This window comes from Saimiri boliviensis, chromosome 2 (assembly GCF_048565385.1).
Source record: "Saimiri boliviensis isolate mSaiBol1 chromosome 2, mSaiBol1.pri, whole genome shotgun sequence".
Lineage (NCBI taxonomy): Eukaryota > Metazoa > Chordata > Mammalia > Primates > Cebidae > Saimiri > Saimiri boliviensis.
The window spans coordinates 74,446,611-74,461,995 of record NC_133450.1 but is presented as its reverse complement, the minus strand read 5'-3'; the positions used below and the strand labels follow the sequence as shown (position 1 = coordinate 74,461,995).

Sequence of the window (15,385 nt, the reverse complement as noted above, 5' to 3'; positions counted from 1 at the left end):
GCCTGGCCAATATGGTGAAACCTCATATCTACTAAAAATACAAAAGTTAACTGGGCATGGTGGTGGGCACCTATAGTCCCAGCCACTTGGGAGGCTGAGTCAAGAGAACAGCTTGAACCTGGGAGGCAGAGGTTGCAGTGAGCTGAGATAGTGCTACTGCACTCCAGTCTGGGTGATGACAGAGAGGAAAAAAAGAAGAAAGAAAGATAGAAAGAAAGAAAAGAAAGGAAGGAAGGAAGGAAAGAGGGAAAGAAGGAAGGAAGGAAGGAAGGAAGGAAGGGAAAAGAAAAGAAAAGAAAAGAAAGAAAAGGGCCTAGTACTACACTGGAAGGTCATTTGCTGCAGCCGGTTCATTTCATAGATCGGGAAACTGAGGCCAGAGGTGGAAGGCGAGGGAGCTAACGCCTGTGGAGCATCGTCTCTGAGCCAGGCTCTGGAGAGCACGGGACTTCTCCCCCAGGCCACCCCAGCCTCCCATGGATGCTTCCTTCAAGGGCAGAGGTCGAAGCTCTGAGCTGAGGGGCGCTCAGGTTAGACTCAGGGGCAGTGGAGGTGACGATGAACAAAATCAAGCTTGGTTCCACCTGGAATCCGGTCCTGCCTCCCCATCTCCTTCACAGCTTTCTCCTGAGTGTCCCCTCAATAAGCCACATCCATGGAATGGAAGCTCTGCTTTTTAGGGGGTTCGACTTAAAATCAAAGCCCATCCTGATCCCCCCACTGTACCCTTGAATATGGGCAAATTTCATCATGTGTAGCAAGCACCCTATAAGGTGTCATCAGCTTCGTTTTGCACAGAAGGAGACAAAGGCCCAGAGAGGTTATCTGACTTGCAAAGATCACACAGCACCTGGTGACGAGCTTGAACACCAAAAAAAAAAAAAAAAAAAAAAAAAAATCTACCTGATTCCTCAGTCACGCTCCCCTCCCTGACTTTCTAATGTGGTCCCAAGTGAGCGAGGACACAGCAGCAGGGCCCAGAAACAGCCTGGGACACCACCGCCCCCCCCACCACCATGTGCTGCCAGCACCTGTCACTGGAGCCTGGAGTTCTCATCGCATCTGACCTGCTTTTCCCAGATTGCAGACTCAACTGAACATCTGAGGGCCACCAGGGGAGCCTCTCTGCTCTTCGCCCACTGGTTTCCAGCATAGAACGTGAATCGTTCCCTCCGGGGCAGCCAGGTGAACCTGCTGTTAGAGGCAGATTTGTTTCCCACCAGTGACAGGCTGGTGGTGTTACCTCACCTCCCGCCTGGCTCCGGGCTCAGGTGACAGCTACACAATCGGCCTGACCATCGGCACCTCCACCAGGCCAGAGCCTCCCTGATAAGGAGCAGAGACAGCCAGCCTCGCAGGAGGACACTCCTGGCGGACTTCCAGATCTCTCCATCGACAGACACAGGCTTGGCAAAGCTGGCCGCAGCAAGTCCAAGGAGCACGATGTCACTCTGTCGGGGAGCAGCCACGGGGCAGAAGCCTAAGAACTCCTCACGAGAAAAACCAGAAGCCCAAGTGTTGGGCCAGGCCGGCCTGTGTTGAACGTGTCCCATCTACGGTTCGTCGGGGCTGCATAGATACGCCGGGGTCACTCGGCCTGCTACAGTACAGCAGAGCTTCAGAGCTCCAGCAGAAACACCCCAGGGCGGGGCTGGGAGGTGAGCACCCTAGCTAATAATATGCTGTTTGTCCCTTTCTCTGTGAGTCTGGGGCTCCCAGAAACCTCCAGGCTTCTGGCCTTCTCCATGTCCCTCCTTCATACCAGCTTTCAGAGGAGGGACCCTAACCCCAGCCTGCAGCTTCAAGCCCCAAATGTCCCAGGACCCTGACATTATCTCACTGAGTCCTCATCACTGTCTATGAGGCAGGTGCCACCACTGTCCCCATTTTACAGACATGAAAACTGAGGCTTAAGGTGGCAAAGCCAAGAGGTGATGGCCAATAAGCACACGAAAAGATGCTCAGCCCTACCCTTCGCCACTACGGAAATGCAAATCAAAACCACAGTGAGATACCACGTCACACCCGCTACGATGGCTGGGAGCAAGAAGACGGAACAGGTGCCAGTGACGATGTGAGTAGTCACAGCCAGCATGCCCTGCAGGTGGAAATGGAAGACGGTGCAGCCAGTGCTGGGAACAGTCTGGCGGTTCCTCAAAATGTGCAACAGAGTCATTGTATGATCCAGCAGTCCGCTTCCCGGTGTGCACCCAGGGGAAACAAAAACGTGTTCACACAGACACCGGTACGCGTGTGTTCACAGCAGCGTACTCATAGTAGCCAAAAAGTGGAAAGAACCCAAATGCCCATCCACTGGAGAACACATGGGAAACACGGCATATCTCTATGACGGCGTTAACAGGCACTAAGAAGGAATGAAGATGGATATAGGCTCCAGTATGAATGAACCCGAAATGTTTCCTAAGTGAGAGGAGCCAGTCACAAAAGGCCACGTGTTACAGGATTCCACTTACATGAAAAATGCAGACTAGGCGAATCTATAGAAACGAAGTGGATTAGTGGTTGCCGGGGCTGTGGGGAGGAAGGCTGGAAGCGGGGGCGGCTAATGGGTGCCGGGCGTTTCTGTGGGCGATGAAAGTGTTCTAAATTTGATAGTGGTGATGGTTGTACAACTCTGAATATACTAACAACCATTTAATGTACACTTTTAAATGTGTAGTGGCTTTTTTTTTTTTTTTTTTTTTGAGACGGAGTTTCGCTCTTTTTACCCAGGCTGGAGTGCAATGGTGCAATCTCGGCTCACCGCAACCTCCGCCTCCTGGGTTCAGGCAATTCTCCTGCCTCAGCCTCCTGAGTAGCTGGGATTACAGGCATGCACCACCATGCCCAGCTAATTTTTTGTATTTTTTAGTAGAGACGGGGTTTCACCATGTTGACCAGGATGGTCTCGATTTCTTGACCTCGTGATCCACCCGCCTCGGCCTCCCAAAGTGCTGGGATTACAGGCTTGAGCCACTGCGCCCGGCCGTTTTTTTATTTTTATCTTTCTTTCTTTCTATTTTTGACAGGGTCTTGCTCTGTCACCCAGGCTGGAGTGCAGTGGTGCCATCATGGCTCACTACAGCCTCCATCTTGTCGCCCAGGCTGCTCTTGAACTCCTGGGCTCAAGGGATCCTCCTGCCTTGGCCTCCCAAAGTGCTGGGATTGCAAGTATGAGTCATCGCCCTGGGTCTAAATGTGTGAATTATATAATACATCTCAACAAAGGTGTTACTGAGACAAAAAAAAAAAAAAGATAACAAAGCCAGGATTGGAACCCAGGACACTTTCCACAGAGCTGCAGCCTTGAGTGTCATTGGCCCCTCCCTTTTCCTCCCGGAAAACTCAGAGGAACGTGAGCACCAGTCCCCTGACCAGCTGCCCCCACGGATTCCTGCAGCCTCAGGGCAAGCTCGGGATCCCAGGACCCCACATGCTCTGAGCTGTAGGCAGCGGCTGTCCCAGAGCAGCGATGCCATCCCTGCGTCAGGCTCTTAGCTAGTGTTACCAGACAGACCCTGTAGGGCCCTGGGAATCTTGGCTGCAGCCATACCTCATGCCCACGCATCCCGGGTGAATTACGCCTTGGCAGTGAGTGGGGCTCCTCCCAAGCACCCAGGCATGCATGATCTATCTCATGGATGTCACAGCTGTTGGCCCTAAGGGAACCTCTTTAGGGCACCTCGCCGCTGGTTTTGGAGTCATTGCCAAGTGTTTACCCCTCTCAACAAGCTCAGTGTTTCAAGATGGAAAGAGAAGGAGGTAAGTCCAGGAGTGGGTGGATTTGTGTTGGGCTAACACTCCTGACTCAGCCAAGTGTCTAAGGTGAGATGAGGCCCCGTCCTGTGCATTGCCAGCCCTGCATCAGGACCCCTGCGGCAGCACCAAGTCCCCTGTGGCTGGGGTGGGCTTGGTGCCTTCCACTCTGGCCTCCTAGTGACCAGCAGGTGTTCTTACCCTGAGCCCCTGCAGACAGCAGATAAGAGGTGAGCCCAAGCCTGACCCTGCAGCTTACCCTTGCTAGCCCCTGAGTTCCTAAGGCCCAGCCCAGCCCTGGTGCTGTGCAGACATGAACAGACACAGACAGGGTGTCCCTGGGGTCTCTGACAGGCCCTCACCCAGGGGACATCCACCCTTCCCCACTGTCCACCAAAAAGGCCATCTCCCAACCTGACAGCCGAGGTGGCCCCAAATCCACTTTAGAATAGAGCTCCTCCTTCCCCTCAGACCCTGTCCTCCATCAGGCCAGACAGCTGGCATTCCCCAAATGTGTCCTGTACATCTGCGCCCATCTGGGCCACCCAGGCCTGCCTTCTCCTGGCTCAGAGGCTGGTCCTTTGGTCCAGGCCTGGAAGAAACCTCTGCCTTCCTCGCCATTTCTATACATTTCCAGGGGAGTTAGGAGCTCATGATTTTTTCCCAGAGGTGGTGACTGTTTTTCTGTCTCTTTAATCATGCTTATCCTGGGTGTCTGGCCTTGTGAGACGGGGCACAGTGCCCAACAGAGCTGAGGCAAGCGCAGGTTAGCAAACAGGAGTGCTGAGAGCTGCCCAGGGCAGGGCACGCAGCAGGCACCCAACAAACCAGAGCACCCGGCCACTGGAGCGCCTTTCCCCAAGAAGAACCAGCCCTGGGTGGGAGGAGCCCTGCTCGAGGGGTGGGGACACAGCACGAGGCTCTATGCCAGCCTCAGCCGCCCTTCTTGGGCATGAGGTTGATGGAAGCATCCACCAGCAGCAGAATGGAGATGGTGTGAGGCCCTGGGCTGCCCGGAGGGAGCCCAGCACGTGGGGTACAGCTGGGTCGGCTCTGGCCATGGGGTAGAACTGGGCACCAGGCCTTGGCTGTTGTCCCTAGCAAGCAGAAAACCACTCAAGAGAGACACTGGGACTTGGGAGACACCTCCTGAGCCCTGGGCTTCTGCTGAAAACGCCTGTTTCCCTCCACGTGGCACACCTGCCGCCTGCCCACCCTGTGGAAACCTCCCAAGGCAAAGGGCTCGCCTGAAGCCAGTGCGTCCGCCACAGAGCTAGCTCAGGGCCAAGCGTCCAGGCTCCAAAGGCAGGCTCTCTCTGAGATCACTTCCTGCCTCCCAAAAAGTTCAGACAGAATTGCTGGGCTTGGTTCCCAACAAAGGCCCTTCCCCCAAGCCCACCCCTGCAGGCAGCAGGGAAGGAGCGCCACTCTTCCGATCCCCCTGAGGCGGGCAACCCCAGGTTGGGGACAGCGCACCTGTGTCTCAGTCCCATCTGACTCACTCACTGTGTGACCGTGGATAAGACACTAGACTTCTCTAAATCTCCGTTTGCTCATCTGTAAAACGGAATAATGTTGGCTGCATAGGTTAAAAGGGGCATCATGAGGAACTGAATATGTAAAAGGACCTACGGGAAGGGGAACCACCATTTTTTTTTTTTTTTTTTTTTTGAGATAGAGTCTTACTCTGTCTCCCAGGCTGGAGTGCAGTGGTGAGATTTTGGCTCTCTGCAACCTCAGCCTCCAGGGCTCAAGTGATTCTCCTGCCTCAGCCTCCCAAATAGCTGGAACTACAGGTGTGCGCCACCACGTCTGGCGAATTTTTTGTATTTTTAGTAGAAATGGGGTTTCACCATGTTAGCCAGGATGGTCTCCATCTCCTGACCTCATGATCCACCTGCCTCAGCCCCCCAACGTGCTGGGATGACAGGCGTGAGCCACCGCGTCTCGCTGGGAGCCACCATTTTTTAGTGCCTACTGTATACGTTCTTGTTTAGGCCACTGGTAACCTCAGGACGAGGACAGCAAAGTGGGCTGGGGTGACAAATCCCACAGGGGAGACCCAGGGCTGAATTCCCTGCTCCAGCCTCACACCGCCGTGCCCGGTGGCAGGGGCTCCACGCACACAGCATGGCCTCTGTGAGCATCCGCAGAGCCAGAGGGCAACTCAGACTGTGAGCCCGAAGCAGCAGGAAGGGTGTTTTCTGCACCGGCACCAGCGCTTGACATGTTTTTCCACCCAAAATAAATGAGGCAGGATTCCTGAAAGATGTGTTTAAACTTGGTAGAGAGTTCTCTAAACAGTTTGGCCTTGAGGTTGGAACCCAGAGCTGAAGCCAGCAGGAACGTCTGACTCCCCACACGGAGCTCAGAAGTCCCAGGCACAGTTCTGGGTTTATTTCTAGCAATCCAAGTCGACGTCACTGACTCTCATAACAGGATTCGTAGGCAAACGCTAGACTTTGCAAACATTATTTTTAAACCTGATCTTATCTCATACAAAGCAATGTATGATGTGTGTGGCCACAGTCCCCTGTTACACTGCAAAGTTTAATTTAAATGTGTTTCGTAGCGCGAGTGTATGTGTGTGCTATATATGTATGTACACACCCACAATTAAAAGTCAATGGGGACCGGACAGTGGCTCACTCCTGTCATCTCAGCACTTTGGGAGGCTGAGGCAGGCAGATAATTTGAGATCAGGAGTTTGAGACCAGCCTGGGCAACATGGTAAAACATGGTCTTTTTTAAAAATACAAAAATTAGCCAGGTGAGATGGCACAGGCCTGTAGTCCCAGCTACTCGGGAGGCTGAGGCAGGAGAATCACTTGAACCTGGGAGGCAGAGGTTGAAATGAGCTGAGACATGCCACTGCACTCCAGCCTGGGCAACAGAGCAAGAGCCTGTCTCAAAAAAAAAAAAAAAAAAAAAAAAAAAAAAAAAAAAAAGGCACTGGGAAAACCAGTAACTAAACTGATGACACAGCTTCTCTTTGATGGTGTCATAGAATCAAAGAGACAGTGCATATCTGTATTAGAGTGAAGAAACACGCTCTTCTCATCATTTCCCCCAACATTATTCAAAAGTCATTTCCTTCTAAACTCGCATCTCAGTTTTTGGGTCTGTGGATTACACTGAATAAACGGACTCCACAGCATGCTCATTCCAATGCCCTCTTTCATATCTCAGCAAATAAAAAGTGAAAGGAGACTTCTAGCTAAGGCTTTTCTTGGTTATGCTTTTTCTCACTGGAGGTTATGACCGAATCATTCAGAAATTTATTTTTGTGCTTTAAAATGCAAATGCAAATCCAAGTCCATGGGAGGGAGCGATGTTTTGAAAAATCTTGTCCCTTGCGTTATGCTTTTCGTATTGGAAATCACATGATTTACATTTTTGGTGCCTGTTGTTCACAGTTCATACAATGTGCTCTATTTCATAATTAAAATAAATTACTTAAAAAAGAAAGAAACAAATGGTCAATGGGGGGAAACTCAACGAAAGGGGTGTCGACAACAGGGTGGGGGGAACTCAATGAAAGGGGTGCCGGCATTATGACTGTTCCTCACAGAGGGCCACACCCTGCCCTCTGGCCATTCGGTGTGGCCATGTGGCTTGCTGTAGCCAGTGAAATTCTGGCCTTGGCAAGGTGGGTTACTTCCTGGTGGGTGCATTTAAGTGGTACTGTATCTCCATCTTGTTCCTGGCTGGCTGCAGTAACTGAGAAAACATGGGTCTTTATGGAAGCCTCACACTGGCTGAGTCACCGTGTAGGGGACCTGCCCTGGGCGGCGGGGTCACCAGACCTGCAGTGGACTTTGTATAAGAGAGAAGTGTACCTTTGTGGCTTTGAGCCATTGAGATTTGTTTATTCCAGACCATCCCGAGCCTATTCTGACTTATGTAAAAAAGAGTAAGAAACAAAATAAAAACCAAAGAGACTATTTTGATGAAGGCAAAATTTTGAAATCAAAGTGCAAAAACTGAAAATTTGAAATGGTTGACTATGAGTGACCTTTTACCTACCTCAGCAACCAATTTCTATATTTTATTTTGACTGTAAATTTCAAGAAAAAAATTAGTGAAATGGTTGCAAATGCTAAATTCAAAAGTTGTTGGCATTTGCATCCATTTAACTTTCATTTTAAAAATTTTCTTTTAAAAATATAATTTAAAAAGGCTGGGTGCAGTGGCTCACGCCTGTAATCCCAGCACTTTGGGAGGCTGAGGCGGGCAGATCAGGAGGTCGAGAGATCAAGACCATCCTGACCAACATTGTGAAACCCCGTCTCTACTAAAAATACAAAAATTAGCTGGGTGTGGCAGTGTGCACTTGTAGTCCCAGCTACTCGGGAGGCTGAGGCAGGCAGGAGAATTGCTTGAACCTGGGAGACAGAGGTTGCAGTAAGCTGAAATTGTACCACTGCACTCCAGCCTGGGCAACAGAGTAAGACTCCGTCTAAAAAAAAAAAAAAAAAAAAAAAAAAAATATATATATATATATATATATATATTATATATATATATATATATATATATATATATTATATATATAATAAAAATTAAAAGCTATCTTGCTATCTCAAAAATACTCCATTAGAATTGACCCAATACTTTAAAAGAACAGAAGTGGATAGCTTTCCTTTCCAGGTAGAACTTCTAACCTGCATCTCTTGTCATAGATGAAAAAGCCCACAAGGGTACTTTTGACACTGGCGTGGGGCCCCTAGTCACGTGAAGGTATTAGTTTGCCATTTGGAGGTTCATGGCCCAGCGAGGGCAGGGCTGAGCGGTACCTGGTCTGCGATGCCGGGTGGGATGCGTGTGCAGAGCTGTGCGCCGGCCCGTGGGTAGCTAACAGATAAGCGGGAGGACGCTAACGAGTCAGCATCTCTCAGGCCACACACAGAAGCGAGCTGTCCTGGGTCACATAGTACTGAAGGCTTCAGGCGCACCTGGGCATGCCTATAAATTTGCTCACAGCTCATAACTTCTGTGAGGAGGGCAGCGGGCCGGGGTGGCGCCGCTCGAAGCTACTACCCACACAGGGGAGCAGGCCTGGGGCATGGGTGCACCAAGGTTCAGGGTCCCCGGGGCTGCAGAGCTCAGGGAAGGGTTCCTGGAGGAGGCAGGGCTCCGCTGAGCCTGGACGGGGCGAGAGTTAGAGAGCCCTCGGCAGAAGTGCCGGAGAGGCTGGACCTGTGGCTGGGAATCCAGCCTGGGCCCCAGCTCACCACACCCTTGCTGGGTGACTGAGCCAGTCTCTCTTCCTCTTGCGCCTCAGTTTCCCCTGCTCCATAACAAGGAGATCCCATGGGTTGGGAGCGTGGTGTGAACCTGGATGCAGGGTCACCGTGAAGGGCACTGAAGGGGGATTCCCAACAGTGGATTCCTCCTGTGTGTCCCCACCTCACTCCCAGCCTCTCGTGAGAGGTCGCTGGATGCCGCTGAGGTTGAGTCCTTCTGGGTGTCAATATCACGGGTGCCCGGCACACCCGCGGTGCTATTCAAAGGCTCATACCTGGAGACCACCCATACTTCCCTTGAGCCCCACAGTTCATAAGGAGCTAAAAGGAGTCATCCTGCCCAATACCCCTGACACAGAGGAGGTTATGGTGTCACTTCCACTTTACAGATGAGACAGCCGAGGAGCAGAGACGGGCCTGCCTATATCCAGGGCAGGTGCATGGCGTGGTTGGGATCGTCTTACCCACTCCTCCACGCACGCCATAAGTTTAACAGCTGAGGCCTGAAACGCTGCCAGGTCACCCCACGGAGCCCTGAAGGTGAGCAGTGTGTCCTTTGGGCCCTCCTATCGGGGGCAGCAGTATCAGGCTCAGCCTTCCTTGTACCCTCCCAGCACTGAGCCTCAGCAGCTGCCAAACTGCCCTGTGCCCCTCTCCCGGTGTCTCCTCTCTGTGTGGATCTCACCCTCTCTCCCCAGGACCGTCTCTCCAGCCTCCTCCCTGGCATCTGGGCCTCCAGATCCTTCTTGCAGTTCCTCCACCACCACATTAAAGTAGGCCGGGTACTCCCCTCCCCAGCTCCACAGCTTGCACTGGCCCCCTGTCACCACTCAAGGGATGAACCAGCCAGTACCCATAAAGGAAGAGAAAACCCAGCAAGAAAATTTGCTGCCTCCAGCCTTGGGAACCACTGACATCACATAAAACCGCTCACTCCTCAGGGGACTCATGCCCTGACACCACCCATGTGCAGGCACCCAGAAGGCACGGGGCGTGGGGCCCGGCTTGGACCCTCAGAGCAACCCAGGCAGGCCCAGCCCTTCACAGGGGCTGAGGCGGGAGGTACCTGATGTCAGAACTTGGGACATGTGTCCAGAGCCATGTGCTGGCCTGTGGATGGCTAACACCATCTCTCTGAGGTCACACATGGAAGGAGACCTGTCCTGGGTCACTCAGCACCGAAGGCTCCCACTGCAGCTGGACAGGCCTGTAGCATCCAACAACTCAAGACTCCTATGAGCAGGGCAGGGGGCCTCATTGGTACCATTCACCAAGTCATCTCTGAGGTGTTCCCACGTCCCAGGACCACACCAGGCATCTCATGCCCTTTCCAGCATTTGCCTGCCCTGGAATCTAGGGAAGGGACACAGTGCCAGGTCCCCCCTCCTCAGAGAGCAGAGCAACCTCCTTGGGAACTGGGGTGGCATAAGTTGGGGGGGCCTTCTAGGATAAACTTGAGGTGAGAGCTGGGGGTGGCCAGAACAGGCAGCGGAGGTGGACGCTGCCCTGGTCCCTGGTGAGGGGCCCACTGTGAGGTCTGTGGGGGCAAGAAGCTGGGCACTCTCTGGGTTCTAGGATGCCAGGAGGAACTGGTGAGCTGTTTGGTGGCCCCACCAGTGTCTGCAGGCCTCATTCTTGGAAAACTGTCCTTGACTGCAGGCAGAGGGAGGCCCTTGGAGAGCCGAGTACTTGGGGGCTTTTGGGGGATGCTGTCAGTTCACCCAGCTGAATGTCTTGATGAGAACCAGAAGCTGCAGGGCACTGAGGGAGGCGGTAAAGACGGGGAGCAACTTCCCAGCACACACAGGCACAGAAGGCACCAGCAAGGCAGCCACGTCTCACGGCACAAACAGGGTGACCGCGGCCCAGAGCAGGGAGTGGGACTGGCCGAAGGTTACACAGGAGGAAAGACAGGGTCACCCTGCTGGCTGAACATATCTGCAGGTTAGGGGTCTGTCCTTATCATACCCTCTGCAGCTGGGCAAATGCCCATCTGTCACTGAGGCTCACAGAAGTTAAGTGACTCACCCAAGGCCACAAAGCTAGGGAGTGGGAGAGCTGGGATTTGAACCCTGGGCTCTGATGGACCTGCATTCATTGCTCTCCTGAGAACACAGCAGCCTGTTCTTTGGTGCTTAGGATTGTCAAGTTGCTTTGCTGGAAACTTTCCCAAGCATAGGGGCAGCTAACAGCACAGAGACCTGGATTCTCTTCCTGCAGATTCTGGCCAGGATGGAAGAGGGAGTAAATCACAAGGTCAAAGGCAGGAAAGACAATCAACAGACCCAGGGTGTGTAGAGCCGGCATCTTCTGAGGCCCCTCTGTGCCAGGCAGGTGCCAAGCACTTACAGACCCTATCTCTAGACCCAGCGAAGGAACTGATGAACCGCCCATTTTAAAGATGAAGAAACTGAGGCTCAGTCAGATCACATGACCCTGCCCCTAAGAGACAGAGCCAAGCCTAGAATGCAGGCAACTGTAAAGGGAGCGCCTCTGCTGGCCGGGTGTGCTGGCCGCCAGTTGATACAGGCGAGTTCCTACTATAAATACAGTGCTGACTCCTGGGTAACCTTAGCTCCAGCTCACCCACCCAGGCACAGGGCCATCAATCCAGTGGACGGCCACCTCCTGCTGTGCTCCTGCTCTGCAGAACTTTCCTGACACCCTCACAGGGCACTCCATTTTTCTCCACAGGCTACAAGTCGCTGGAGGCTGACTGAAATGAGAAGAGCTGCTCCTTCAGGTGAGAGCCAAAAAGCCCCACAAAATAGCCAGCCTCGCCCTCCTCGGGTATGCACGTGGGACCCCCCAGAAGAGGGGCCTAAGCTGGGTTCTGTGCCAACAGGGTCTGGGGAACTGGGTTTGAATCCCGGCTCTGCCACTGACCAGCTGGGTGACCTTGCATGTGCCTCTCTGAGCTTCAGTGTTCTTAGTTACACGGTGGAGCTCATAGCCCCCACCTCCGGGCAATAACAGAACAGTGTGTCCAGGACACAGCGGGTCCTCTGCTCCCTTCATTTCCCTCTCTGGGTTGCTTATTTATTGGTTAAATAATAACAGCCATAACCACTAACAATAAGCCTGGTGTTATTTTTGGTGAATTACCCGCTGTTAGCCATTCAATCATTATTGCACGTTGAGGAGTTTGTGTCCCATTATTGTTCCCACTTAACGATGAGGAAACTGAGGCACAGTGTCCTTGAGTAGTCCGCCCCAGGTCACATCGGTCACGAGCGGAGAGCCGAGAATGCTCCCACTGCCGACACAGGCTTGGGGATCGGTACTGGAGACAGGTTAGAGTATTTCACAGCAGTGTCCATTGGCTCCTGCCAGCAGGAATCCTGGAAAGGCCTGAACGTCACGCTGTGTGCTGCAGAACCACCCATAAATAAATATACCCTCCTGCACCAAAACAACACCTCTACTCCTACCAGCCAGGTTCAATCTCAAATCCACATATTAGAGACAAAAATCAGTCACACGGCGTTCTATAGATGGGAAACCCAAACCCGGAGCCTGCCCAGGGCCACCTGCCCAGCCAGGGCAGACAGAGCCAGCCTGGAATCCAGGCCCCACCTCCCAGCCCAAGCGGGCTGAGCCTCTCCTAAACGGGGAAGGGACAGTGAGGCCTCCAGGTTGCACACACACACATGCACGCTTAGAGCCCATTCCTTTGCCCTGACTGGCTAAATATTGTCCTGGTCTTCCTGAAATACCCATCTCCATGCGGGTGGCTTTACAAGCTGCTAAAACCAGGGCATGTCCCTGGTGGAGGGGGAGAGCTATTCCGGGTTAGTGTCAGGTGTGGGGCAGGGCCAGCCAGAAAGAGCTGTCTGCTGGCTCCCGGGGCCCCCCGCAGCCACGACGGGCAATTCCTGGCAGCCAGGACAACTGGCACCCAGTGGAAGAGGTTGAGGTCAGGTCACTTCTGTCAGTGTACCCCTCCCCAACGCACACACACACTCTCTCTCTGTCTCTCACACACACACATTCACACTCTTACTCTGTTTCAAATCCTACCCAGCCAGGCCCAGGCGCTGGGACCATTTGTCAGTTACAGGGTATCTTCAGGGTGCTATCACCCATGATCTGCCCCACACCCCCAGGAGACCTTGATGTCTCCTGAGAGTCCCTGAGGTGAGGTTTTATGCATAAGGAATCCACGTGCCAATGACAATCATTGGCTTACAAAGGAGGCCCTGCTGATGGAGGAGGCCAGATCTGGCTGCCTGGAATGCCCATCTTGCCGGGGTGCCCACCTGCTGCCAGTATGCAGAGCCCTGAGTGTTCACTGAACCCCCGGCACCAGCAGATGCTTTCACACAATATCATAAATTTAATTTTCACAACCCCTAGGGTTTAGGACCACAGTCTCAATTTTTACCTGGGGACACGGAGACGCAGAGAAGTTAAGCCACCTGCCCAAAATCACCCAGCCTGGGGGTGAAATAACTGGAATTTGAACCTGGACAGCCTGACTCCAGAGTCCCCCATGTTTACCCCTGGATTCGGCTATCCTCAGCCCCCATCCTGCCAAGGCTGGCTCTGTAACTGGCAGGAGACAGAGGCAGCCAGCCAGGCACATGGGCCACCAGTCCCCACCACAGCCTCTTGTCTCAGGCAGAGCAGAGGGTAGTGGGCAGACCCTAGAATCTGACCGCCCTTCCACCTGCCTGCGTCCCTGGCCAGTTTGAACCTAGAGGATATGAGGGTCCACAGAGGGCCTGCCTGGTGCTGACGGACCAGGGACTCAGAACGCCAGAGAACTCAGAACTCAGAGAATCAAGACGGAAGCTCTCCCCACCCCTCCGATAAATGCTCACACACACTGGTCTGCGTGGGGTTCCAGTGGCCCACGGCACCCTGAGCCCACCCATCAGTCCCGCCTCAGCCCATGCCTCTCTGTCCTGGGTCAGCTCTGGCCCCGGCTGCCAGACCTGGGAGGGCTCACAGCAGACACCGCTTCCTGCACCGGCTTCACTGGGAAGTCAGGGGGTGCGGCGAAACTTAGCTGCGAAAGTCAAGCTCCCCCGCCCAGCGGCATAGGCCTCCTGGTGTCAGGCAAGGAGGAGGGGGGTCCAGGTCACAGCTGCCTGCAGCCTGAGGGGCCCCGGTGCCCTCGGCGACTGGTGGCCTTGGCTCTGCAACCGGAGCCATGGTGGGTAAATATAGCTGCCACTCACCAGCTGAGGGGCCCTCGCCGTCCGACATGGTGTGGGAGATGGGCGGCTGGCTGGCCACCAGCCTGCAGGGTCACTCAGAGGCTCCGCGGCTGTCACCCACCCAGCAGGGCTTGGGGCTCCTCCGTGTCCAGCCCCCAGGAAGCGTCCCGCCCTGGCCGGCCTGGCCACCCCCCCAATGCTGGGCTGGGCAGATAAGAATGTGCTCAGTGCCAGCAGCCTGTGCGATTGGTGGATAAATCCGGGCACTGCCCTCCCCCGCCCAAGGCCTCTCTGGGGCAGCCCCAGAATGTTGCTTGAGAAGTCGCTGCACCCCTAGGGGCTTGGTCAGTACCCAAGGCCCCAGGTCCTGGGGACTCGGGAGTGCCTGTACACTCTTTCCTTGGGAATGGTTCCACCCAGCCAGCAAGGGACATTTATGGGCATTTAGGGAAGGAGAATATCAAGTGATGCCGCTACTGAGTGCATGCCGGGACCAGGAGCTATGTTAAGTGTGGCCACCCCTGCATCTCACTCTGCTCTCCAGAGCTGCTGCAACCACTGTGTCCATGTCACAGAGGGGTTAAGGGACCCACCCAGGGTCACCGGGTCAGTACAGGGCGTAAGCAAGATCTGGAGCCAGGCTGTCTGTCTCCAAGGCTGCAGGAAGGCCATCCCTTGCCTTTGATTGTTTGGTGAAGAGCAGCCAGCACTTTGGGCATCTACTGTGGGATAAGGGTCGATGGGGGGTGGAGATGGGGTCTCCAGGGGCAGCCATGTGATCCTGGGCCTGGGATAGTGCGGGTGCTCAGGAAATATTGGTTGAAAGAACACACTCCAGCAAGCTCTTAGTATGCTCTTGTGTGCTTGGCTCAGAGCCAATCCAGCCGCTCCCCTGGTCCCCACAAAGTGCAGGGCAGGACCAGCCAAGGGCTGGAGATCCCAGAGGCATTACCCTGGGTTAGGCTCTGCTGGGCACCCCTGAGCTCAAGATCTACCCAGTTTTGTAGGCAGAGACCAGATGGAGTGAAAATGACTTAAAGAGAAGGGAAAGAAACTCAATCAGATCCAGGAGGGCTTCCTGGAAGAGCTGGCATTTGAGTTATCGTTAAGAGAAAATATTTTTTCTTTTTCTTTTCTTTTTTTTTTTTTTTTTGAGACAGGGTCACCCTGGGGTGCAGTGGTGCAATCACAGCTCACAGCAGCCTCAACCTCCTGGGCTCA

At 53.7% G+C, this 15,385-nt stretch overlaps 1 protein-coding gene across 1 annotated transcript in view; it reads right to left on the bottom strand.

Moving 5' to 3' along the window:
- The window catches only part of EML1 (EMAP like 1), a 220,703-nt gene extending 206,057 nt beyond the window's left edge, over positions 1–14,646 (bottom strand). The window contains exon 1 of the mRNA XM_074393593.1: positions 14,186–14,646. Within this exon, the coding sequence (XP_074249694.1) occupies positions 14,186–14,213 (28 nt within the window). The 5' untranslated portion in view covers positions 14,214–14,646. The remainder of the gene's footprint in view (positions 1–14,185) is intronic.
- Positions 14,647–15,385: the final 739 nt, after the last annotated feature.